The sequence below is a fragment of the Echinops telfairi genome, unplaced genomic scaffold (genome assembly GCF_000313985.2).
Source record: "Echinops telfairi isolate 266 unplaced genomic scaffold, ASM31398v2 ScPeMD7_5868;HRSCAF=6743_1, whole genome shotgun sequence".
NCBI classification, from domain to species: domain Eukaryota; kingdom Metazoa; phylum Chordata; class Mammalia; order Afrosoricida; family Tenrecidae; genus Echinops; species Echinops telfairi.
Window position 1 is genome coordinate 9,816,560 of NW_022109768.1, and position 11,890 is coordinate 9,828,449.

Sequence of the window (11,890 nt, forward strand, 5' to 3'; positions counted from 1 at the left end):
CTCAACCTTTCTCATGCCGCCACCCTTTCATACAGTTCCTCATGTTGTGGTGACCCCCAACCAAAACGTTATTTTCATTGCTACTTCATAACTGAAACTTTGCTAGTTATGAATCGTCATGAATCTGATATACAGGATGTATTTTCATTGTTAAAAATTGAACATCACTTTAGAGCATTGTGATGAATCAGAGAACAATATGTAATTATATTGTGAGATATTTATTTCTAATGACAAATCAATAAATTTTATCTTGAAGTATGGTGTAGCATGGGTAACAGTCTTCATGCCAGGTACTCATAGGTGGGTGTATCTGCATGTGGGTGGACCAGCCTGGAAACGGATAGAGGAGTGGTGTCTTGGTTCCTAAGACCATCGGAAATATGTGTGTTTTCTGGTGGTCTTAGGAGATCCCTCTGAAAGGGGTCACGACCCGCAGGTTGGGAACCACTGCCTTAGAGGCACTTAAGTATTAGGACAAAGACGAAGGCATACCAGAATGCAAAAATCTAAAATCCTTGGATGCTTCTAATTCTAAAAAAAGCACTTGCATTTTAATGATTTTTCAAGATATCTATAAACCATTTATCGGGGATTCTTACAACTCATAACAACCATACATTAATTGTATCGAGCACATTGTACATCATCATTGTCATCGTCATTTTCAAAACATTTTCTTTCTACTTTGAGCCCTTGGTATCAGCTCCTTTTTTTCTCTCCCTCCCCAACACTCCCACCCTCGTGTCCCCTTGACAAATGATAAATCACTGTTATTTCCATATCTTCTGAATGTGACAGAGCCATGAAGCTTCCTTGTGAAACCTTAGAGTGGCCAGACAGAGAATGGATTGAGTTTTACTGGCTGAACTGTTGAAGAAGTTAGTAGTGCTGAAATGGAATGTTTCGAATGCCATAAAGAAGTCAAAGGGCACTAATAAAAATAATAAAGAGCATTTTGCTCAGGCGCAGAAACAGCTTTGGAGAACATGGTTTCCGCCCTTGATTTAAGAAGTCATTTTCTAGAAAGTCAGTCATGCCACACTGCTCGGAGCAGTTGGGCTAGTTTGTTCCTTCGTTGATTGTTGGCAAGCTTGTAGTTAAACGTTTTAAATAATTTTTTTCCAACTATTCCTGCAACACTGTCATAGTTTAACTCATTTGAATAACAATGAAAGCATCATCATCATCGTCACATAGCCATTTTATTCTCTTGGAATGTTTTTTCCATTCCCTGCCCAATTCATGTTGCTTCACTCAGAAACAAAGCCATGATAGCCAGGTGACTGGCCACAAAGCTGAAGTTTCTGAACACGCCCAGATCACACTTCTTGAGCCACTGCACATTCTGCCTTCTCAGCCTGTTTTCTTTGTCTGAAAAGTGTGACCCAGTCATGCTTGGAAGTGCAGTCCAGCTGTCACCTTTTAGGAAGTGTTTTCCATGACCTATTCCTACCCAATCCAGTCTGGAAGCCGAAGTCTAGAGGACGCAGACATATATTCCACACCCGGTCTCTTGCCAAAGGAGCCCTGGTGGCTTAGTGGCTATGCATTGGGCTGCTAACTGCAAGGTCAGTTTTCAACTCTTCACCAGCCAATCACTGGGAGAAAGATGGGGCGTTCTACTTCCATAAAGAGTTACCATCTGGGAAACCCACAGGGGCCGTTCTACCCTGTCCAGTAGGGTCACCATGAGCCCACATCCACTCGATGGCAATGAGATCTCTTGCCACGGTAGTGTATGTCTTCAATAACTGAGGACGGAGACTGGGCTTGTTGATTGCTCCGGTTTAGTTTTTCAATAATTAATTCCTCAGGACCGTGTATACCCAGGGGTAAATATTTCAACAAGGGTAGATGGTGAATGAAGAAATCCACTTCTAGCTGGCTTGTTACATTTCTCAAAGGTCTTTATTATAGTTGAAAACATTTTGTTCAGAATGCACCATTAACTATAATACAATACTATGTAATATATTTTGAGCTTTCCCTTTAAAAACTTTTTAAAATTTTAAAATGTGTTGCTTAAAGGGTTACATTTGGCCCTAAAAACAATTGTCCAGAATTCTTGAGTTTCTTATGGTAGCAGAATGTTTACTATCATTGTTGCTTTTGCTTTGTTCTTAGTAATGACTGTGTCCCCTAGAATTAGTCAGCAAAACAAAGTGGTTGGACAATACTAATATAAGACAGAGAAGCTCTGGTGGCAGTGTGGGCTAAGCATTGGGGCACTCACCATAAATGCAGCAGTTCAAACCTACCAGCCACTCTGCAGGAGAAAGCTCAGGCATCTGCTCCCTTAAAGACATACAGTCTTGGGGACCCTCAGGAGCACTTATGTTCCATCTTGTAAGGTTGCTATGAACCAGAATGGATGAAATTGCAGTGGGTATAAAAAATAACATGAAAATATGTTAGGCTCTTGGAGGACTAAAATTGCCAATGGTAGAATTGAAAAAAAAAAAGGTTTAGTGCATGGTCTTAAAAGAAAATGTTTGTATTAGGCATAATGAAAATATGAGAGGGCTTCAAAAACCTCTGTGGGGAAAAATTCATTACCTTCTAATTCCATCTGTCGATGAACTATTTGAAACCCCTCATATACACACTGACTCTAGTGGAAAGGTGGTGAGATGTCTTGCCATAGGTCCTCAATGCCAGTCAAAAGAAAGATGGAAAATACTCACATGAGGATTTAGCTCAGGATTTTTCTCCTTACTGTTCATCAAGAATGCACGCAATTTTTCAGTGAACTCTCTTAAAAATAGGACTAGATAAAGGACTTGCATGTGATTATTTAGTATTCTTAGAATGGAGAAGCTTTGCTACCCAGAATTATTGATAGCATTCCCTCCATGATAGGATTTTATTCTGCAAAGTAAAACACTTTGTGTCCAATATGGACTTACTGAATTCCTATATGGAGCTATGGTTTTTGAGAGATTTTGAGCCAAACTGTGCAGCATATCACTTGTGATATTGCAGTGTAATTATTTAAATCTTGGTTTCTTTCCCCAGCTCTACTTTACGAAGTGTTTCTACTGGAACCTCAAGACCTTCCAAAATATGTTTGGTGTGTGGGGATGAGGCCTCTGGATGCCATTATGGGGTAGTGACCTGCGGCAGCTGCAAGGTTTTCTTCAAAAGAGCAGTGGAAGGTAAATGTTCATGTGGGTGTTCCTTTTACACATTTCTATGAAATATTCTTGATTGTCATCTATCAATGATAAATAGTAATAATGCCTGGTCTCTGTAAACCACCTGGAGCTGAACACTGCTGAATGACGGCAATCTGAAATGGTGAACATAGATCAGCCAGTCAATAAGCCTTCTGTTTTCCTTGTTTATCAGAGAGATTTAAAAATCATAGTAATAATTCTGTTTCATCACACAGTCTGATGAGTATGCTCTGGGAAAGCTTTTTTATTAACACAAGATACATCATCTCTGACTTTCCAGATATCAAAATGTCCTTGTGAAAATTAAAACATGAATAACAGGATCAAATCTGTGACTTTTAACACTATATTTAATGGAAAATCGTTTCATTGAAGACTTAATTCAGGTCCCAGGTCCTTTATTCCTGCTATAGAGTTCTAGGAACACATTAGATGCAGTCCTTGGCTGAGATTCACTCCATACATTGAAACTAGTTTTTGTATCTGTCCAAGTAATTGTACTTCTTAAGGAAAAATAGTCTTTTAGTTTGTTTGTGCCTTTCTCCACCCCCACTTGTAGCAGTTAATTAACACGAGACTTAGGCCAGATGGTTTTGTTGATGTTGAATACTATGGTGAAAATGTAGGATTTTTGCTATTAGTAGAAGTATTATTGTGTAATTGACACTTATTTTCACCAAGCAGCTCAATATTAAGACTCTTTAAGGATTGTTTCTCAACAAAGTTTTCTGGGTGTAGAGCTGGTGCTTCAGAATCTAAACATAGGTTACTTGAATTGTTTCATCTGCCTTTTGCTGGAGATTGCAAGAGCATATCCAGGCAATGGACAGTGTAAGATAAGAAATAACAATATATGATTGATCAAGGATACACGAGGGTGGGAAGGTGGGGGATGGAGGGAGGGGGAAAAAGAGGAGCTTATACCAAGGGCTCTAGTAGAAAATGTTCTGGAAATAATGATGGTAATATATGTACAAATATACTTGATGCAATTGATATATGGAATGTGTTAAGAGCTTTTAGAATTCCTGATAAAATGATTTAAAAAAGGAGTATGTCCTGGATTGTAGGATATATACAAACTGACCAAGTAAATACTTCCGATCTTTTGGGATTGATTTTACATTACGTTGATATCCTGTGGTTTTACATTATTTGCACTATTAATTATTTAAAAATCTTCAAACCCAGCACTGAATGGGTGATAAACAAAGCCAAAAACAAACCCAGCGCTGGTGAGTGAACTCTGACTTGGCAAAGGGATGGGAGAGAGTAAGAGTAGAAGGGCTCTATAAGGTTTTCCAGGCTTACAAATGTTTTCTGCTGATTTGGGGGTTAGTAGCCCAATGCTAACACACCATGCCATCAGAGATCATTGAAGTGGTGATTTGTCGTTGTTGTTAAAGTGTTGCTGGGTAAGTTCCTACTCAATAGCTGCCCTCTGTGCAACAGAACAAAAGACTGCCCCACCCTGCACCATCCTCACCTTGATTGTCACGTTGGAGCCCACCAGGTCACCCAGCCACTGGGTCAGTCTATCTCATTGAGCATTTCCTCTTTCTCACCAACTGTCTACTGTGCCATGCTTGATGTCCTTCACCAGGACTGGTCTTTCCTGATAACGTGTTCAAAGTACCGGAGGCAAGTCTAGCCATCCTTGCTTCTAAGGAGCACCATTCTGACTACTTCCAGTCAGAATGATCGATTTGTTTGTTCTTCTGGAAGTCCATAATATTTTCGGTATTCTTCATAATACCATAATTCAGACACATCCAGTCTTCCTTATTAATTGTCCAACTTTTACATACATATGTAAGGTGATTGAATGTACCATGGCTTGGGTGAAGCATACCTTAGTTCTCTAACTGATAAAAACGCAAAACTCGCTATCATCAAGTACATTCTGACTCATAGCAACCCTATGGACAGAGCGAACCTGTCCATATGGAGTTACAAGGCTGTAAATCTTTACAGAAGCAGAAAAGCGCATCATTCTCCTGAGGATGAGCTGGTGTGTTAGAACTGCTGACGTTGTTACCAGACCAATGTGTGTAACCCACTATGCCACCAGGGCTCAGAGGATAGGAGTTCATTTTTCCTTTCCCATGATACAGACTCTTAGGTTATAGGTGAAATAAAATCCACACAACTGGCTGAAGCACAAATGGCAATTCAATGGCCCATACGTCCGAAAAGTTGGAGGGTAGGCTTGCCTGCAGGCCAACCATAGACTACAATTAGGACGTTAGAACTCAAATATCATCCTCTCCATCCTTTGCCTTATCTCTGATTCCATTCTCTGGCAAGTCCAGTAACTCTGGGCCCCCATGGAAAAGGTTTTTCTGTGGTAGTGTAGTGCTTATATGTTGGGCTTGATCTACATGGTTGGCAGTTCAAAACCACTGGCAGCAACTTGGGAGAAAGCCTGGGCTTTCTACTTCCATAAACAGATACCATCTCAGAAACGCACAGGGGGTTGCTATGAGTCAGCATTGACTTGAAAGGAGCGGGTTTGGTTTTGGTTTGGTCCCAGAAATTCCTACAAAACCCCATATTTGAATCTTCTTAGACTGGACTTAAGGAGCCTTCGTGGTGCAGTAGCTAAGCTCTTTGTTAGTAATCAAAAGGTCAGTGGTTCGAACCCACTAGGCACTCTGTGGGAAAAGGTGTGGCAGTTTGCTTCTGTAAAAATTTTAGTCTCACAAACCCAGTGGATTTACGGGGTTATTATGAGGTAGAATCAACCCAACAAAGCTGTTTGGTTTGGATATACGAGGGGGCTTCAAAAAGTATGTGGAAAATGGAATTAAAATATGGTGGAATTTTCTCATGCATTTCTTAAATCTGCCTCATATGTGCTTCATTTTTTTCTTTAAAAATAGTCTTACGCAGAATGCTTTATCTGCCAATAATATCTACTAAGAACCATGAGATTGTATTTTATAAATAAAGCTTATAATTTTATTTTTTAAATTGGAATAATTTATCTACCATGAAAGTTTATTAGAACCTTTCTATCTTAAAATGAAAGTGAAGAGCTAAGCATATATTTTTGAGGAAAAAATTTGCTCTTATGGTAGAAACTGGACTGGCTTTAGAGTTAGAAGTCTTACTTTTAATTTCTGGCTCGACCTCTCAGTAAGTATGCGATTCAGACCAATTATTCACTTTACCTGGATCTCAGTCTCTCTGTCTATGTATTAAAAAAAGTAGTATTGCTTTATTTTAGCATTGTTATAAAAAATTACACGAATATAAAATGTTTATGGATTCTTTATATATTGTAAAATTATATAAAAATAAGAGCTTGTTATTACTATCTAAGAACAAATGCCAATGGTTCTCTGGTAGTACTTCTGCAGAGAGATGATTCTCTTTTCTTCATTAGATCTCCATTTTTCTTGTAATAGGTTTAGTTTATCCAGAAGGTTGTCCTGTGAAGTGATACCATGATCTGGAATCTCACTTCTCAGAGAGTGTTGTGTGGAGGGTCTTTTGAATTGTCTGGGAAGGCTGTTCCAGTGTGGGTGAGCTGTTCAAATGTTGTTCCTGTAAGGAGTTTGTGTGATCAATTGAAATCGTCCTTCCTTTCAGAGTTTCACATCCAAGAAAATACTGAAAACAACCCACTGGACCTTTAACTTCTCTCTTACAAGATTTTTCAATAACAGTATAGAGTCTTACATATTTCCAGAATCTGGCACGACTGCAGGTATTCCTGGTTGTTGTTCAGTGCCGTCAAGTTGGTTCTGACTAGAACTGCTGGGTTCTGTGTCATTAACACTGTCACTTCTGTGGGAGCCCACTGGGGCAGCTGCTGTGTCGTCCATCTCATTGAAGGTCTCCCTCTTCTTGTTCATTGGATTACAGTGAGTTCTCTGGAGAAGAATAACGAGTGATGGATAGAAATATGGACGGATGGATGGATAGATAAGATAGGTAACATGTATAGGCATATATTATACATAGGTAGAAACATAGAGGAAGAGAGGATTTGATTTCCAGAAGATATTTCACACAATTGTAAAAGTGGTTAATCTGGTTTCAAGTTTGTGGGTCACTTGTTAAGTTGGAGGCTTCTACTGATTCTCATCCCTTTGAGGCTGACGAGCATCAGGAACATCCCCGGCTGTCGAGGTAGATGGATGCAAAGTTAGCAGGTCAGGCTTGTGACTAGAGAGACAAATGTATCCAAATCCGCAGGGATCAGTAGGCAATATGGCAGACTGTTGGCTGCAGTCCAGAGAACAAGAGTTTAATCAGATGCCTACAAAAACAGACTCCGCCAAAAAATAAGCAAGCTTTTCCACAGTGTCTCCTTATATACAGGAATAGGCCACAACTCCAAAGAAACTTCCTTTTAATTGGATTGGGGCTGTGGCCTGAGTAAGTGGGTACCTGTCACTCTCATCTTCTTACAACCCTTGATACCTCGCAGCAGATCCCATCATTGGGTCGATTACATTATTGTCACACCATTCAGGTTTCCCAGGCCTCAACTGCCGACCCACTAAGAATCCTGGCCTAGCCAAGTTGACACAAAACCCAACTATCACTGACTCTCTAAAATAGCAAGCATGATGTCTTTCTACAGGAAGTGTTCGCTCCTGATAACATGCCCCAAAGTACAGGATATGAAGTCTCACCACCCTAGCTTCCAAGAAGCATTCCGGCATACTTCTTTCAAGACATTTTGAAAGAAGTCTGTTCATTTTGCCAGTGCATGGTGCATTCCATATTCTTGATTATCACCATCATTCAAAGGCATCAATTTTTCTTGGTTCTTCCTTATTCATTGTCCAGCTTTCACATGAATTGGAGGTGAGTGAAAATATCATTGCTTGGGTCAGACACATTTTAGCCTTCAAAGTGACATCTTTGCTTTTCAGCCCTTTAAGGAGGTCCTTTGCACAGAATTTGCGCATCGCAATATGCCACTTGATTTCTTGACTGCTGCTTCCATGGACATTGATTGTGTATCCAAGTAGAGGGAAATCCCTGACAACTTCAATCTTACCTCCATTTCTTGTGATGTTGCTTATTGGGCCAGTTACGAGGGTTTTTATTTTCTTTATGCGGAGGCCTAATCCATATAAGGACTATAGCCTTTGATCCTCATCAATACCTCTTCTTCACTTTCAGCAAGCAAAGTGGCGTCTTCTTCAAATTACAGGTTGTTAATTAGTCTTCCTCCAATCTTAAGAAGTCCAGCTTCTCAGGTTATTAGCTCAGTGTACAGATTGAGTATATATGGTTAAGGGATGCAATCCTGACACCCACTTTTCCTGAAATGAAACCATGCAGTAACCCCTTGTTTTCTTCAAAGGGTGGCTTCCTGGTCTCTGTAAGGGTTCTGCATGCAGGGGCATGGGTAGTTTGTACCTTCCAAAAACATGCTTAAAGGTACATATGACTGCACCTCTGTTGAATCAGAACAATCTGGGTCAGTGAAAACACTTCCCACCCAATCGGGAAATTAACAATGACTTGGCCCAAGAATGTAGAGGCCTTTGACTTCTGATGTTTTACTTCTACTTCTAGTCTGAGTTTTGACAATCTCAATCGCTTTCTAACTGCCAGTTCTCGTTTGTTATATCCCATATGTATATTTTCACTTGTGATTCCTCATTAAACAGAGCTTTGTAATTTCATTTCCTTTTCAGGTACTCCATATCTAAGCTGTGTCCGGAAGTAACAGCTCCCACAAATCACTGATAAGTTTGAGGGGTATAAGAGAGGAAGACAATTCATGTGGTATAAAGTCAATTAGATTTATATTTTTGTAAGCTGGCCTGTTATGCAGAAGTGTCTATATTTTGGAAAGGTCAGCCAAATAATGTGATGTCAGATTCTATACTAAGGCATTTCCCTCTAATTAAATGACCTATAAATGCATTTTCTGAAATTAAATTGCTTTAAAATAAATAATTGCAGCTTAATCTTGAGGTTCCTCAAATAAACAATATCTTAAGACAGCCAACCCTGTGGGCTTGTACTTCCTTCCTTTCACCATCATGTTACTGTGAGGCAGCATCAAGTTGATTCTGACTCAAACTGACTGTATGTACCACAGAACTCAGCATCATCCATTCCTGAGCCATCCTTGCAATTGTTGTGTGAAAGCCACTGTTTTAATCCATCTTGTCAAGGGTCCTCATTTTTTTACTACCCCACTACAAGGACACTTATCTATTACTTGTCAATCAGTTTGTCGTACTGTGGTGGCCTTTGTGTTGCTGTGATGCTGGAAACTAGGTCACTGGTATTTCAAATACCAATACGGTCACCCAACGTGAGCATGTTTCTGCAGAGCTGCCAGACTAGGAACAGGGTACAAAGAAGGAATAGGCTATCCACCTCAGATGAATTAGTCACAGAAAACATTATGGATAGCATCAGAACATTGTCAGGTCACCAGCATACAACTCATTAAATGTATTGATTTTTCTATAGGAAAATTTTAATGAAATATGATGGTTAATAAGCATTTAATCAAAATATAAAGTCAATTATTAAATCAAGGCGATCCAGAGGGAAGTGTGTCTCCCGTGTGCCACATGCACAAGTTGTCCTTTTCAAAGTCCCCTGGGTGGTGCAAATGATGGAAGACATTTGCAGACACAGGAAGCCTCGTCTTTCTCTGGCCACAAAGATTCTAGCCAAGAAAATTACTAAGGGTAAGTGTACTCTAACACATGAGTCAACCATGATCTGAATCAGTTTTCCAGCCATGGGTTCAGTTTGGATATTCCTACCGATGTTGTGTCTTGCTTAGATCCACCATCATCGCTTGTGGAAGCAACAGTCAAGAAATGAAACAATACATTGCTGTAGTTACACCTGCAACACAAGACCTCATTAAAGTATTGAAACTCAAGGAGGTTGCTTTGAAGACTAAGGTGTACCTGACCCACAAACCTGACCCATGGGTTTTCAATCGCCTCATTTGCATGTGAAAGTTGGACATGGAATAAGGAAGACTGAAGAAAAATCGATACATGTGAACTATGGTGCTAGCAAAGAACGTTGAAGGAGTATTGAAAGGACTGTCAAAAGAGCAAACAGGTCTGCCTTGGAAGAAGAAAGGCCAAAATGCTCCTGAGAGGCATGGAGGCAAGACTTTGTCTCACGTACTTTGAGCAGACTATCAGGAGAGCCCCGTCCTTGGAGAAGGACGCCATAAAGAGGGGCAGCAGACTGGGAAAACATTGATGAGATAGCTTGACAAGGGAGCACAGCCGTGAGCTCAAACGTGAGAATTGTGAGGCTGGCTCAGGCCAGGGCAGTGTTTCCTTCTGTTGTACCTGACATTGCTCTAGTCAGAGCTGACTTGATGGCCCCGAAAAACAACATCAATGCTGTGTGTGTGCTTGTGAACAAACGGAGAAAAGCAAGCAAGAGTGTAAGTTAATGGGAGGTGTTTGCGCATGTCTGTTTGTAAGAGGGAGGCTTTGACAATGGGATGATTATGTTATAAAATGGAAAGCTTAAATTTAGTGGACAACAGGTAAATAAGCACGGCTGTATAATAAGGTAGATGATAAGACAACCCTGCTTGCTGAAAGTGAAGAGAACTTGAAGTGTGTACTGGTGAAGGTCAAAGACTACAATCTTAAATACGTATTAGATCTCAATGTAAGGATAAAAATCTTCACAACTGCCACAGTAAGAAACATCTTGATACATGGATCTCAGGTTGAATTTTTTTTTTCAATCTCAGAATAAAATTTTAATGTTATATTGTAGGTGAATAATATATTAAAATAAAACATGTAATTAACATAGGTGAGCAATATGTTAAAATAAAACCTTTAAAAAAATATTTTTAAATCATTTTATTGGGGCTCATCACAATCCATCCATACAAAATTTTCAAGGAGTTCTTTACTTAGATCCAGAAGCAATGCCCATGGACATAACAGTCAAGAAATCAAATGACAGATGTATTGCATTGGGCAGATCTGTTACATAAGACCTCTTTAAAGAGACAAAGATGACGCTTAGAACTAAGGAACACTAGATCCAAACCGTGGTGTCTTCTTTTGCTTCAGGTGCATGTGACAGCTAGATAATACGGCATAAGGAAGAATGTAGAAGAATTAATGCCTTTGAGTTATGGCACTGGAAATAAATATTAATTATGCTATTGACTACCAGGAGAATAAACAAATATATCTTGGAATAAGAACAGCCAGAATGTTCTTGAGAAGCAAGGATGGTGAGATTTTGTCTATGGTACTTTGCACATTATTAGGAGGGACCGATCTCTGGGAGAGGACATCACAGTTAGCAAAGTAGAGGCTCAAGAAAAAAGAGGACAGTGGATTGACATGGTGCCTGCAGCAATTTGGCCAAACATCGTAACAGTCGCAAGGGCGGCACAGGACTGCCAGGGCTTCATTCTGTTCGTTCTCTCCAGTCAGCCAACTTTACAGCGCTCTGCAGCAACACCAGCCTTTAATGATTGAAAGACAGGTATCTCCTTGCAGATGGCAATACACGGAAAGGAATGTTTATGTTAAAGAAATGATAAAGCAAAGCACTAAATTAATGTATAATTTTACACGTCTTCAGTTCCCATAACACACACACCTTATGCTCCTATGAACTGTGTACAGGTCAAGCCCATAGGCACCCTCTAGGACCTGAGGCAGAAGTATGCAGCCAAGGGCCGCTCTGACTTGCATAGTTTTCTTGTGGAACCTTAACTA

General features: G+C 39.9%; 1 protein-coding gene across 3 annotated transcripts in view; it reads left to right on the plus strand.

The window, feature by feature from the left end:
* NR3C2 (nuclear receptor subfamily 3 group C member 2) overlaps window positions 1-11,890 on the plus strand; it is a 383,624-nt gene that overhangs the window by 182,960 nt on the left and 188,774 nt on the right. For all 3 annotated transcript variants that reach the window (XM_045295827.1, XM_045295828.1, XM_004708705.3), the window contains exon 3: window positions 3,019-3,158. In XM_045295827.1, the coding sequence (XP_045151762.1) occupies window positions 3,019-3,158 (140 nt within the window). The remainder of the gene's footprint in view (window positions 1-3,018; window positions 3,159-11,890) is intronic.